General features: G+C 47.3%; 1 protein-coding gene across 1 annotated transcript in view; it reads right to left on the bottom strand.

Annotated features, from left to right (window-relative positions):
- The window catches only part of SLC4A2 (solute carrier family 4 member 2), a 234,807-nt gene that overhangs the window by 175,136 nt on the left and 44,420 nt on the right, over positions 1–15,251 (bottom strand). The window contains exon 2 of the mRNA XM_029587230.1: positions 12,056–12,230. Coding sequence (XP_029443090.1) covers positions 12,056–12,115 — 60 coding nt within the window. The 5' untranslated portion in view covers positions 12,116–12,230. The remainder of the gene's footprint in view (positions 1–12,055; positions 12,231–15,251) is intronic.

The raw sequence follows: 15,251 nt of genomic DNA, 5'->3' as shown, positions 1-15,251 counted from the left end.
ACTCACTCCCAGGCAGGATCAGGATACAAGCAGCACTCACCATGCTGAGAGACACAGGCCTGAGCAGCAGTCACACTCACTCCCAGGCAGGATCAGGATACAAGCAGCACTCACCATGCTGAGAGACACAGGACTGAGCAGCAGTCACACTCACTCCCAGGCAGGATCAGGGTACAAGCAGCACTCACCATGCTGAGAGACACAGGCCTGAGCAGCAGTCACACTCACTCCCAGGCAGGATCAGGATACAAGCAGCACTCACCATGCTGAGAGACACAGGACTGAGCAGCAGTCACACTCACTCCCAGGCAGGATCAGGATACAAGCAGCACTCACCATGCTGAGAGACACAGGCCTGAGCAGCAGTCACACTCACTCCCAGGCAGGATCAGGGTACAAGCAGCACTCACCATGCTGAGAGACACAGGCCTGAGCAGCAGTCACACTCACTCCCAGGCAGGATCAGGGATACAAGCAGCACTCACCATGCTGAGAGACACAGGACTGAGCAGCAGTCACACTCACTCCCAGGGAGGATCAGGATACAAGCAGCACTCACCATGCTGAGAGACACAGGACTGAGCAGCAGTCACACTCACTCCCAGGCAGGATCAGGGTACAAGCAGCACTCACCATGCTGAGAGACACAGGACTGAGCAGCAGTCACACTCACTCCCAGGGAGGATCAGGATACAAGCAGCACTCACCATGCTGAGAGACACAGGACTGAGCAGCAGTCACACTCACTCCCAGGCAGGATCAGGATACAAGCAGCACTCACCATGCTGAGAGACACAGGACTGAGCAGCAGTCACACTCACTCCCAGGCAGGATCAGGGTACAAGCAGCACTCACCATGCTGAGAGACACAGGACTGAGCAGCAGTCACACTCACTCCCAGGCAGGATCAGGGTACAAGCAGCACTCACCATGCTGAGAGACACAGGCCTGAGCAGCAGTCACACTCACTCCCAGGCAGGATCAGGATACAAGCAGCACTCACCATGCTGAGAGACACAGGACTGAGCAGCAGTCACACTCACTCCCAGGCAGGATCAGGATACAAGCAGCACTCACCATGCTGAGAGACACAGGCCTGAGCAGCAGTCACACTCACTCCCAGGCAGGATCAGGATACAAGCAGCACTCACCATGCTGAGAGACACAGGACTGAGCAGCAGTCACACTCACTCCCAGGCAGGATCAGGGTACAAGCAGCACTCACCATGCTGAGAGACACAGGACTGAGCAGCAGTCACACTCACTCCCAGGCAGGATCAGGGTACAAGCAGCACTCACCATGCTGAGAGACACAGGACTGAGCAGCAGTCACACTCACTCCCAGGCAGGATCAGGATACAAGCAGCACTCACCATGCTGAGAGACACAGGCCTGAGCAGCAGTCACACTCACTCCCAGGCAGGATCAGGGTACAAGCAGCACTCACCATGCTGAGAGACACAGGACTGAGCAGCAGTCACACTCACTCCCAGGCAGGATCAGGATACAAGCAGCACTCACCATGCTGAGAGACACAGGACTGAGCAGCAGTCACACTCACTCCCAGGCAGGATCAGGGTACAAGCAGCACTCACCATGCTGAGAGACACAGGCCTGAGCAGCAGTCACACTCACTCCCAGGCAGGATCAGGGACACAAGCAGCACTCACCATGCTGAGAGACACAGGACTGAGCAGCAGTCACACTCACTCCCAGGCAGGATCAGGATACAAGCAGCACTCACCATGCTGAGAGACACAGGCCTGAGCAGCAGTCACACTCACTCCCAGGCAGGATCAGGATACAAGCAGCACTCACCATGCTGAGAGACACAGGCCTGAGCAGCAGTCACACTCACTCCCAGGCAGGATCAGGGTACAAGCAGCACTCACCATGCTGAGAGACACAGGACTGAGCAGCAGTCACACTCACTCCCAGGCAGGATCAGGGTACAAGCAGCACTCACCATGCTGAGAGACACAGGACTGAGCAGCAGTCACACTCACTCCCAGGGAGGATCAGGGAACAAGCAGCACTCACCATGCTGAGAGACACAGGACTGAGCAGCAGTCACACTCACTCCCAGGCAGGATCAGGATACAAGCAGCACTCACCATGCTGAGAGACACAGGACTGAGCAGCAGTCACACTCACTCCCAGGCAGGATCAGGATACAAGCAGCACTCACCATGCTGAGAGACACAGGACTGAGCAGCAGTCACACTCACTCCCAGGGAGGATCAGGATACAAGCAGCACTCACCATGCTGAGAGACACAGGACTGAGCAGCAGTCACACTCACTCCCAGGCAGGATCAGGATACAAGCAGCACTCACCATGCTGAGAGACACAGGCCTGAGCAGCAGTCACACTCACTCCCAGGCAGGATCAGGATACAAGCAGCACTCACCATGCTGAGAGACACAGGACTGAGCAGCAGTCACACTCACTCCCAGGCAGGATCAGGATACAAGCAGCACTCACCATGCTGAGAGACACAGGCCTGAGCAGCAGTCACACTCACTCCCAGGCAGGATCAGGGTACAAGCAGCACTCACCATGCTGAGAGACACAGGCCTGAGCAGCAGTCACACTCACTCCCAGGCAGGATCAGGATACAAGCAGCACTCACCATGCTGAGAGACACAGGACTGAGCAGCAGTCACACTCACTCCCAGGCAGGATCAGGATACAAGCAGCACTCACCATGCTGAGAGACACAGGACTGAGCAGCAGTCACACTCACTCCCAGGCAGGATCAGGATACAAGCAGCACTCACCATGCTGAGAGACACAGGACTGAGCAGCAGTCACACTCACTCCCAGGCAGGATCAGGATACAAGCAGCACTCACCATGCTGAGAGACACAGGACTGAGCAGCAGTCACACTCACTCCCAGGCAGGATCAGGATACAAGCAGCACTCACCATGCTGAGAGACACAGGACTGAGCAGCAGTCACACTCACTCCCAGGCAGGATCAGGGTACAAGCAGCACTCACCATGCTGAGAGACACAGGACTGAGCAGCAGTCACACTCACTCCCAGGCAGGATCAGGATACAAGCAGCACTCACCATGCTGAGAGACACAGGACTGAGCAGCAGTCACACTCACTCCCAGGCAGGATCAGGGTACAAGCAGCACTCACCATGCTGAGAGACACAGGCCTGAGCAGCAGTCACACTCACTCCCAGGCAGGATCAGGATACAAGCAGCACTCACCATGCTGAGAGACACAGGCCTGAGCAGCAGTCACACTCACTCCCAGGCAGGATCAGGATACAAGCAGCACTCACCATGCTGAGAGACACAGGACTGAGCAGCAGTCACACTCACTCCCAGGCAGGATCAGGATACAAGCAGCACTCACCATGCTGAGAGACACAGGACTGAGCAGCAGTCACACTCACTCCCAGGCAGGATCAGGGTACAAGCAGCACTCACCATGCTGAGAGACACAGGACTGAGCAGCAGTCACACTCACTCCCAGGCAGGATCAGGATACAAGCAGCACTCACCATGCTGAGAGACACAGGCCTGAGCAGCAGTCACACTCACTCCCAGGCAGGATCAGGGTACAAGCAGCACTCACCATGCTGAGAGACACAGGACTGAGCAGCAGTCACACTCACTCCCAGGCAGGATCAGGATACAAGCAGCACTCACCATGCTGAGAGACACAGGACTGAGCAGCAGTCACACTCACTCCCAGGCAGGATCAGGATACAAGCAGCACTCACCATGCTGAGAGACACAGGCCTGAGCAGCAGTCACACTCACTCCCAGGCAGGATCAGGGTACAAGCAGCACTCACCATGCTGAGAGACACAGGACTGAGCAGCAGTCACACTCACTCCCAGGCAGGATCAGGATACAAGCAGCACTCACCATGCTGAGAGACACAGGACTGAGCAGCAGTCACACTCACTCCCAGGCAGGATCAGGGTACAAGCAGCACTCACCATGCTGAGAGACACAGGACTGAGCAGCAGTCACACTCACTCCCAGGCAGGATCAGGGTACAAGCAGCACTCACCATGCTGAGAGACACAGGCCTGAGCAGCAGTCACACTCACTCCCAGGCAGGATCAGGATACAAGCAGCACTCACCATGCTGAGAGACACAGGCCTGAGCAGCAGTCACACTCACTCCCAGGCAGGATCAGGATACAAGCAGCACTCACCATGCTGAGAGACACAGGACTGAGCAGCAGTCACACTCACTCCCAGGCAGGATCAGGGTACAAGCAGCACTCACCATGCTGAGAGACACAGGCCTGAGCAGCAGTCACACTCACTCCCAGGCAGGATCAGGGTACAAGCAGCACTCACCATGCTGAGAGACACAGGACTGAGCAGCAGTCACACTCACTCCCAGGCAGGATCAGGGTAGAAGGAGCACTCACTTAGGCATACACACCATGCTGGAGAGAGCTGCCTGAGCTGCAGTTCCTCCACATACGTGACGTGATTGAGTCACTGGCACATGGACATTGCCCAATCACACAGCCTGTGCTCCAGGACGCCAGAAGGCTGGCACTACCAGAAGGGGTTAACGATTAACCTTCCCTCAGCTATGAGGAACAGAGAGAACCCTTTGTGGACTAAAACAAAGAACAGCAGAGCATGATAAGAAAAGAAATTAGTTTTTAATAGGAAAATCCAGGTGAAGTCTCTAACACACACCCTGGCTAAGCACACCTTCCCAGTCTGCCAGGAACAAACCACTCAGAAGCAGAGCATACAGAAGGAGCAAAAAAAAAAAAAAAAACAAACCACAAAAAACATTAGCAATACAAAGAACAGATCTCAGAAATACAGGGAATGAGAGCCATACAGAATGTCTGTGTACAGATGTCAGGGAGAGATAGAGGCAGAAGAAGACAGAATCTGTGTACAGATAGCAGAGAGAGATGGAGGTAGAGAAATACAGAATCTGTATACAGATAGCAGAGAGAGATGGAGGTAGAGAAATACAGAATCTGTATACAGATAGCAGAGAGAGATGGAGGTAGAGAAATACAGAATCTGTATACAGATAGCAGAGAGAGAGATGGAGGTAGAGAAATACAGAATCTGTATACAGATAGCAGAGAGGGAGATGGAGGTAGAGAAATACAGAATCTGTATACAGATAGCAGAGAGAGAGACGGAGGTAGAGAAATACAGAATCTGTGTACAGATAGCAGAGAGAGAGATGGAGACAGAGAAATACAGAATCTGTACACAGATAGCAGAGAGGGAGATGGAGGTAGAGAAATACAGAATCTGTGTACAGATAGCAGAGAGAGAGATGGAGGTAGAGAAATACAGAATCTGTATACAGATAGCAGAGAGAGAGATGGAGACAGAGAAATACAGAATCTGTGTACAGATAGCAGAGAGAGACGGAGGTAGAGAAATACAGAATCTGTGTACAGATAGCAGAGAGAGAGATGGAGACAGAGAAATACAGAATCTGTATACAGATAGCAGAGAGAGACGGAGGTAGAGAAATACAGAATCTGTGTACAGATAGCAGAGAGAGAGATGGAGACAGAGAAATACAGAATCTGTACACAGATAGCAGAGAGGGAGATGGAGACAGAGAAATACAGAATCTGTGTACAGATAGCAGAGAGAGAGACAGAGGCAGAGAAATACAGAATCTGTATACAGATAGCAGAGAGAGAGATGGAGGTAGAGATATACAGAATCTGTGTACAGATAGCAGAGAGAGATGGAGGTAGAGAAAGACAGAATCTGTGTACAGATAGCAGAGAGAGAGATGGAGGTAGAGAAATACAGAATCTGTGTACAGATAACAGAGAGAGATGGAGGTAGAGATATACAGAATCTGTATACAGATAGCAGAGACGGAGATGGAAGTAGAGAAATACAGAATCTGTGTACAGATAGAGAGAGATGGAGACAGAGAAATACAGAATCTGTATACAGATAGCAGAGAGGGAGATGGAGACAGAGAAATACAGAATCTGTATACAGATAGCAGAGAGAGATGGAGACAGAGAAATACATAATCTGTATACAGATAGCAGAGAGGGAGATGGAGACAGAGAAATACAGAATCTGTGTACAGATAGCAGAGAGAGATGGAGGTAGAGAATTACAGAATCTGTATACAGATAGCAGAGAGAGATGGAGACAGAGAAATACATAATCTGTATACAGATAGCAGAGAGGGAGATGGAGACAGAGAAATACAGAATCTGTGTACAGATAGCAGAGAGAGATGGAGATAGAGAAATACAGAATCTGTGTACAGATAGCAGAGAGAGATGGAGACAGAGAAATACAGAATCTGTATACAGATAGCAGAGAGAGAGTTGGAGACAGAGAAATACAGAATCTGTATACAGTTAGAGAGAGATGGAGGTAGAGGAATACAGAATCTGTGTACAGATAGCAGAGAGCGAGATGGAGGTAGAGAAATACAGAATCTGTATACAGATAGCAGAGAGCGAGATGGAGGTAGAGAAATACAGAATCTGTATGCAGATAGCAGAGAGGGAGATGGAGGTAGAGAAATACAGAATCTGTGTACAGATAGAGAGAGAGATGGAGGTAGAGAAATAGAGAATCTGTATACAGATAGAGAGAGATGGAGACAGAGAAATACAGAATCTGTGTACAGATAGCAGAGAGAGAGAGATGGAGACAGAGAAATACAGAATCTGTATACAGATAGCAGAGAGAGATGGAGACAGAGAAATACATAATCTGTATACAGATAGCAGAGAGGGAGATGGAGACAGAGAAATACAGAATCTGTGTACAGATAGCAGAGAGAGAGATGGAGGTAGAGAATTACAGAATCTGTATGCAGATAGCAGAGAGAGATGGAGGTAGAGAAATACAGAATCTGTGTACAGATAGCAGAGAGAGAGATGGAGGTAGAGAAATACAGAATCTGTATACAGATAGCAGAGAGAGATGGAGGTAGAGAAATACAGAATCTGTATACAGATAGGAGAGAATGAGAGATGGAGGTAGATGAATATAGAGTACCTGTGTACAAATGTGTGTGTGAGAGAGAAGAAGATGGATGAAAGCAGAGTCCCTGTGTACAGATGTGTGTGTGAGAGAGAGATGGATGAATATAGAGTCCCTGTGTACAAATGTGTGAGAGAGAGATGGAAGTGGAGAAATACAGAGTCCTGTGTACAAATTACAGGGAATGAGAGATGGAGATAGATGAATAGAGAGTCTCTGTGTACAAATGTGTGTGAGTGAGAGATGGGGGTGGAGGAATACAGAGTCCTGGGTACAGATATAAGGGAATGAGAGATGGAGGTACATGAATATAGAGTCCCTGTGTACAGATGTGTGTGAGAGAGAGAGAGATGGAGGAATGCAGAGTCCCTGTGTACAGATGTGTGTGAGAGAGAGATGGAGGAATGCAGAGTCCCTGTGTACAAATGTGAGAGAGAGATGGAGGAATGCAGAATCCCTGTGTACAGATGTGTGAGGAGAGAGAGATGGAGGAATGCAGAGTCCCTGTGTACAGATGTGTGTGAGAGTGAGAGAGAGATGGAGGAATGCAGAGTCCCTGTGTACAGATGTGTGAGGAGAGAGAGATGGAGGAATGGAGAGTCCCTGTGTACAGATGTGTGAGGAGAGAGAGATGGAGGAATGCAGAGTCCCTGTGTACAGATGTGTGTGAGAGAGAGAGAGAGATGGAGGAATGCAGAGCCCTGTGTACAAGTGTGTGTGTGTGTGAGAGAGAGAGAGATGGAGGAATGCAGATTCCCTGTGTACAGATGTGTGAGAGAGAGAGAGAGAGATGGAGGAATGCAGAGCCCTGTGTACAAGTGTGTGTGTGTGTGAGAGAGAGAGAGATGGAGGAATGCAGATTCCCTGTGTACAGATGTGTGAGAGAGAGAGAGAGAGATGGAGGAATGCAGAGTCCCTGTGTACAGATGTGTGTGTGAGAGAGAGAGATGGAGGAATGCAGAGCCCTGTGTACAGATGTGAGTGAGAGAGAGAGAGAGAGATGGAGGAATGCAGAGCCCTGTGTACAGATGTGAGTGAGAGAGAGATGGAGGAATGCAGAGCCCTGTGTACAGATGTGAGTGTGAGAGAGAGAGAGAGAGAGAGATGGAGGAATGCAGAGTCCCTGTGTACAGATGTGAGTGAGAGAGAGAGAGATGGAGGAATGCAGAGTCCCTGTGTACAATGTGTGTGTGTGAGAGAGAGAGAGAGAGAGAGATATGGAGGAATGCAGAGCCCTGTGTACAGATGTGAGTGAGAGAGAGAGAGAGAGAGAGAGATGGAGGAATGCAGAGTGCCTGTGTACAGATGTGAGTGAGAGAGAGATGGAGGAATGCAGAGTGCCTGTGTACAGATGTGTGTGAGAGAGAGATGGAGGAATGCAGAGCCCTGTGTACAGATGTGAGTGAGAGAGAGATGGAGGAATGCAGAGCCCTGTGTACAGATGTGAGTGAGTGAGAGAGAGAGAGATGGAGGAATGCAGAGTCCCTGTGTACAGATGTGTGTGTGAGAGAGAGAGAGATGGAGGAATGTATAGTCCCTGTGTACAGATGTGTGTGAGAGAGAGAGAGAGATGGAGGAATGCAGAGTCCCTGTGTACAGATGTGAGTGAGAGAGAGAGAGATGGGGGTGGAGGAATACAGGGTCCTGGGTGCAGATATCAGAGACCGCTCCGTGCCGGTTACCTCCTTTACAGTCAGACAATGCTGATGAGCAGGCAGTAGATGCAGACCTGTTCTTTTTTTTTCCCTTAATGTTTGTGTACCGGTACCTCTGAATGTAAAACTTGGGGCCCAGCATTGGCTGTCACCTGAATCCAATTCCCTTCTGTCTCTCTCGAGACGGGGCATGCAGAACTGCACCCAGTACTCAAGGTGCGGTCACACCCTGGCTCCATACGGAAGTGATATTTATTTACGTCAAATATGTCCAGGCTGCACCATCCTTCGCTGTAGGTGGCTTACAGAAGAAAGAAGCTTAAAATAAAATAATATGTTTAACAAAATAACTAACAACAACGCAATAATAATAAAATGATCATAACACACACTTCAAATGGGAGAACACCGGACAATATTAAACCGCGACCAGAAACCTGGAATTTATGTATTAACGGCTCCGGAGGTCGCAGGTGATGTTTTCTGTTTTATTCTCCATTTCCTTTCAGATCTCGATGCAATTTCCCACAAGGACTGCAAGGTCCTTTCCCAGCGTCGTGGGACTGCATTTGATACGATTGCTCTCTATGTGCATCGCTTCGCACTTTTCCACTCTCCCAGCTCCTTCTGCGGTTCCTCGCAATCTGCTACTGTTTTAACAAAATTGGAATAATTTTCGTCTCGACCGCAAATTCGGTCACCTAGCTCCCTGTTCCTTTTTGCAGGTCATTTACGAATATGTTAAACAGCACAGGTCCCCAGGGCTGATCCCCTGTGGCACTCCACTGACGACCTTTCTCCATCTGGAAAACTGTCCCACCCTCTGGTTTCCTGTCTTTTATCCCTCTACCAGTCCACACTAGAGCACTGCCTTGTATCCCATGGCTTTATAATTTCCTGAGGAGTCTCTCCTCCAGGGGGACTTTGTCAAATGCCTTCTGAACATGCAAATCTGGCTCACCTTTATTTGCATGCTTATTTACATGTACAAAAAAACGTGCACGACTGGTAAGGCAGGGCATCTCTCTGCGCTAAAGACGTGTTGACTCTTTCCCATTGAGCCCTGTTTATCAATATGGCCAGTGATTTTATTTTTAAGACTGGCTTCTACCGTTTTGTCCAGCACAGACATCAGGCATACTGGTCTACGGTTTCCTAAATCACCCCTGGACCCCTTTATAATCCGCGTCACACTGGCCACGTTCCAGTCTTCAGGCTGTTTTGAATGCTAGCTTGCAGATTACTAGTAATAGATTGGTAATTTCATGTTTTTGTTCTTTTAGAACTCTGGGGTAGATGCCATCCGGTCCTAGTGATTTGTAACACTTTAGTTTGTCAGTTTGATCTGTTACATGTTCCTTTATCATAGTGGTTTGTTTTACTAGCTCAGAATCTCCACCAGGAAAGAATGTTTTACCTGTAGGGATGTTCCCCCAGCATTCTCCTCAGTAAAGGCTCAGGCAAATAATTCATTCAGTTTTTCTATTTCCATGTCCTCCCCCAAACACCTCTTTAACTCTTTGATCTTCTACCTGCCCAAATGACCCTCACAAGCGTTTAACTTCAAATGTACTTGAAAAATGTTTTATTATTACTTTTTATCTCCTTGGCAGGCTTTTTCTACAATTCTCTTCTCACCTCTCTTACTACTTTTTTTTTTTATATCAAACTTTCCAGTTCTTAAGCTCGTCCCTATTTTCTTCATTTGGGTCTGCTTTCCATTTTTTGTTTTTCTCTGCCTCTGACTTCACTATGAAAACCTGCTGGCAGTCGCTGGTCTTCCTGCCACTTTTTTTTTTTTTTAATTCGTGGAATACATTTTATCAGGGTTTCCAAAATGATAGCTTTAAACCATGTATGCATCTCATCCACATTTTTAACCTTCTTCTAATCACTTCTTAGTTGTTTTTCTAATATCTTCATTCTATCACAGTCTCCATTTTTAAAGGTACTGTAAATGCTACTATAGTACTTTCACTTAATGCCCCCCTCTCCAGTGATTATGACAAATTTGATTGCATTATGATTATTACTTAATGTCCTTACCTCAATAATCCCTCACACCAGCTGGTGCATTCCATCGAGGAATAGATCTAAATTAGCTGCCATGGTCGGTTCTAGGACCAGCTTACCCATGAAGCAATCATTTATAGTGTCTAGCATGTTCCAATTAGAAATTGGCCCAATCAATACTGGGGTAACAAATCTCCCAATTATTGTACTGCCAATTTTTTTTTTTTTTAGCTTTAGCTTTAGCTAGCATTTCTTCACCACCCTATTGGGAAGATTTTAGGAGATGTGTTTTTTTTAAATTTTGTGTATATTTTTTCTTGCTTTTAGATTTCTCGTTGTCAATATGCAGTTTGTTTTAAGACTATATCAATATGAATATTTTTTATTGTACACTGGTTTGATTTTGTTTTAAAAAAAAACCCAACCCATAAATCAGTATATCGAAATAAAATTACCACTACCAGAGTCTGTTTCTTCATCTTGGCCAGGTGGATGGTAATATACAGCCACTACTATACTCTTACCCATTACACATTGAGTTTATATCCATAAGCACTGCACCATGCAATTTATTTTTTCTGCAGCATTTTTATCACGCTTGATTCTGTACTCTCTTTTACATATAGTACCTTCTCCTCAACAATTCAACATGTCCTGCCAGGTCAATATAATTTGTACCCTGGTATCACAATGTGCCATTGTTTATCCTCCCTCCAGCCTGTGTACAAGATGCCTATAGGTGTATATAATGATATATACATTCTAACGCTCCGGTGGCTTAATCTGTGCTATGCCGCCACTAGGCCAGACCAAGGACAACTCAGACCAGCAGCAAACACCTGCCACCTTTGGCCTGCCATTCTGTCGAAAGCCAAACCTCAAAGAGAGCTCTGCTGACACTAATTCTAGGTCTACTAACGAGAGACTCCAGGAAGTAGTGGTGGCCCAGGGACTGAAATCCCTTGCCATGTGTAGAAGCGGGTCCCCACCCGCACACCGCGTGCTCATTGACCTTCCCTGGATCATCACGAGACCATCGCCTTCCATCAACCGAACCAAACGTGCAACAAGCTACGATGAGTTTCTAAACCCGTCGTCAACTTATTCTGGAACGACGGAATATAAAACACCTAAATAAACAAACAGGATCCATCCGGTCCCTTAGCACAGGATAAAAAAAAAAAGGCACGCTGAGAACGAGAGAGACCAGCGCGAATATAACCGGCTTCTGCTCCACCAGGAACGAGCTCAGAAGCCAGAGGAGCTGAGCCAGAGGAGCTGAGCCAGAGGTGCGTCAGGCCCACAACGCCAAACTCCCAGTCTCTTCCCAAATGTTTGGTGAGGCAGAGACTGCAGGGAGTTCTCCGCTGGTGCTACAAACCCGGTACTCACGCTCTGAATGGCGGACGACACAATCTCGTGAATCTCTGGAGAAAGCTGGGAGACGCTCATGGTGCCGTCCGTCCGGGGTGCTACAGCAGGGAGCACAGCGCTGGCCAACGGGATCTCAGCTTTAACCCTTCTCTTTCTCTCGCTGACTCAGTGGGTGATTGTGGGACAGCATAACCTAGACGAGAATAAAATCAGACAGAGAAAACACACGAGATGTAACCTGCCGATATCAATTGCAGGATCCAAACCTTCAGTGAGATCATATGAACGGAGGTCAGACCGAGGGCCATGGAGAGCCCCAGCCTCCCACCTCCAACAGTGGCCAGAACTCAACTCAAGACGAAACCCCCTAGGTCACGGTGCCCCCTCCATTCCCGGCCTCACTTTGCTACACATCAAGGTTTGAGTCTCCTGTCTCCATGGCACTGGTAGAGTTCACACAGATTGGGGGGGGGGGAGATGTTTTCAAGCCCTGAGGGGAAGGAACTGCCCCAATTCTCCTGCACCACGAATACTGGGGAAGGTTGCAGCTCGCCTGCTTGCTTCTTCCATCTGCCCCGGCTGCGGACGTCTAAGCGCGCCACAGCGCAGCGGGGCTCCGGCTTCTGCCGTTCCACGCAGGAGACCCCCCCACGCCAATCACGTCAAGAAGACGTTCCCGGCTACCTCCCGTCGGCCATCGTTTCTTCTTCTCTTTGCTTCCTGGGACTTCAACGCGCCTCTCCTTCCAAATGCTCTCTCACCCCCTCCACCCAATCGTATTCCCCACCACAAAGCAAACCAATAATCAGATCCATTCCCCATCTCCCCAGCTATTCTGTGCTCTGCCTTGTCCATTACTTTCAAACTTGTATTCCTCTCATTCAGCCACCGCCTTTCTACCTGTCGGCATCTTACCTTTCTCACTGTCATCGCACCTCGTTTATCACAATTAATATTTGTGTTTCACTATGATAAACGTACTGGGTAAAACATAAACAGCACTTTACAAATAACACATCATAAAATAAGTTAAAAAAAAAAACATCACAGGAAAACTAAAATGTATAAAACACCATGGAACAAATTAGGAAGTGCACACAAACAGTGGAGTAATAATCCTCATAAGATTATAGAAGTCGGTGGGGAACGTGTGACAAGATTTAAGGCTGTTCAATGTTACAAAAAAACGCTTTAAAATATTTTTGAAAAGCCTTTTATTTGTAAACGTGTGCATGAATATTCCTAAGTGGCGATTTATAGCTTGAAAATGCTGAAACCTCTATGCATGCCAGTATACAGAATTTCTAAAAGTGTAAGATAGAGCGCATGCAGACACAGGGAGACCGGGTCCTGCAAGGGTAAACATATGCATTCATTTACAAGCTATAAAATCGCCACATGTATATTCATGCATGTATGTACCCTTACAGGACGCAGTCTCTCCATGTGGCCGCACATTATATCTTTTCCTTCTACAAATTCTGTACACTGGTACAGAATTTGTAGAGGTTTGTGTAGAGGTTTCTACATATCTTTTATGCATTCATTTTGAAGCTATAAAAATGCCACATGTATTTCATGCATGTATGTACCCTTACAGGACGCAGTCTCTCCATGTGGCCGCATGTTATATCTTTTCCTTCTACAAATTCTGTACACTGGTACGTACAGAGGTTTCTACATATCTTTTATGCATTCATTTTGAAGCTATAAAAATGCCACATGTATATTCATGCATGTATGTACCCTTACAGGACGCAGTCTCTCCATGTGGCTGCATGTTATATCTTTTCCTTCTACAAATTCTGTACACTGGTACGTACAGAGGTTTCTACATATCTTTTATGCATTCATTTTGAAGCTATAAAAATGTCCACATGTATATTCATGCATGTATGTACCCTTACAGGACGCAGTCTCTCCATGTGGCCGCATGTTATATCTTTTCCTTCTACAAATTCTGTACACTGGTACGTACAGAGGTTTCTACATATCTTTTATGCATTCATTTTCAAGCTATAAAAATGTCACATGTATATTCATGCATGTATGTACCCTTACAGGACGCAGTCTCTCCATGTGGCCGCATGTTATATCTTTTCCTTCTACAAATTCTGTACACTGGTACGTACAGAGGTTTCTACATATCTTTTATGCATTCATTTTCAAGCTATAAAAACGCCACATGTATATTCATGCATGTATGTACCCTTACAGGACGCAGTCTCTCCATGTGGCTGCATGTTATATCTTTTCCTTCTACAAATTCTGTACACTGGTACGTACAGAGGTTTCTACATATCTTTTATGCATTCATTTTGAAGCTATAAAAATGTCACATGTATATTCATGCATGTATGTACCCTTACAGGACGCAGTCTCTCCATGTGGCTGCATGTTATATCTTTTCCTTCTACAAATTCTGTACACTGGTACGTACAGAGGTTTCTACATATCTTTTATGCATTCATTTTCAAGCTATAAAAATGTCACATGTATATTCATGCATGTATGTACCCTTACAGGACGCAGTCTCTCCATGTGGCTGCATGTTATATCTTACGTTTAAAGGCTCTGAACTGGTACATAGTGAAGTCTTTATACCCTTATAGTTGAGGATACATTTTTATTACTGGTCTACAAGTACTGTTCTTATATTTACTTGCTCTTTTTTATACAGATGTGAGATTTCGGAGGACTGCATGCACTGTCTGCAAACTGTCCTTTACTGAAGCTTACAAACCGACAGCTTTCTGAAGACGTTTAAAATGATTTCGGTAATACTGATGAGCCTTACGTCTCATCACACTGACAAATCAGGAGCTGCCATGAAAGAAGAGACCCTCCTGCTCTCAGCTGGAGATGCATTTGCAGACCTCCAAACTTATCCCCATCCACTCCCATTCCTCTCTCTCTTTTCATTTCCGAAATGTCGTCTTACACTCAAGAGCTCCTTCCACCTCCTTTCTTCCATCGCTGCCCCCTGAGGACTGTCTCCCACGCATCTGGAAATCCTCTCTCTCTATGAAGCCATCTTCCTCCAAGGCCCACTCCATCCACCTATTTACAGCACCATCTCTTTCAGTGACTCTCATCTCGGGCCCCCTACTAAGTCCTCGTCCTCTCCAGCTACGACTCCTGGCTTTCCGTCTTCCCTTCCTTTCTTCACGGGCGCTTCAGTTTCCAGCTTGATGCTTCCTCACCTCTATCTCTG

This window comes from Rhinatrema bivittatum, chromosome 2 (genome assembly GCF_901001135.1).
Source record: "Rhinatrema bivittatum chromosome 2, aRhiBiv1.1, whole genome shotgun sequence".
Classification (NCBI taxonomy): domain Eukaryota; kingdom Metazoa; phylum Chordata; class Amphibia; order Gymnophiona; family Rhinatrematidae; genus Rhinatrema; species Rhinatrema bivittatum.
This window is presented reverse-complemented; position numbering and strand designations above follow the sequence as displayed.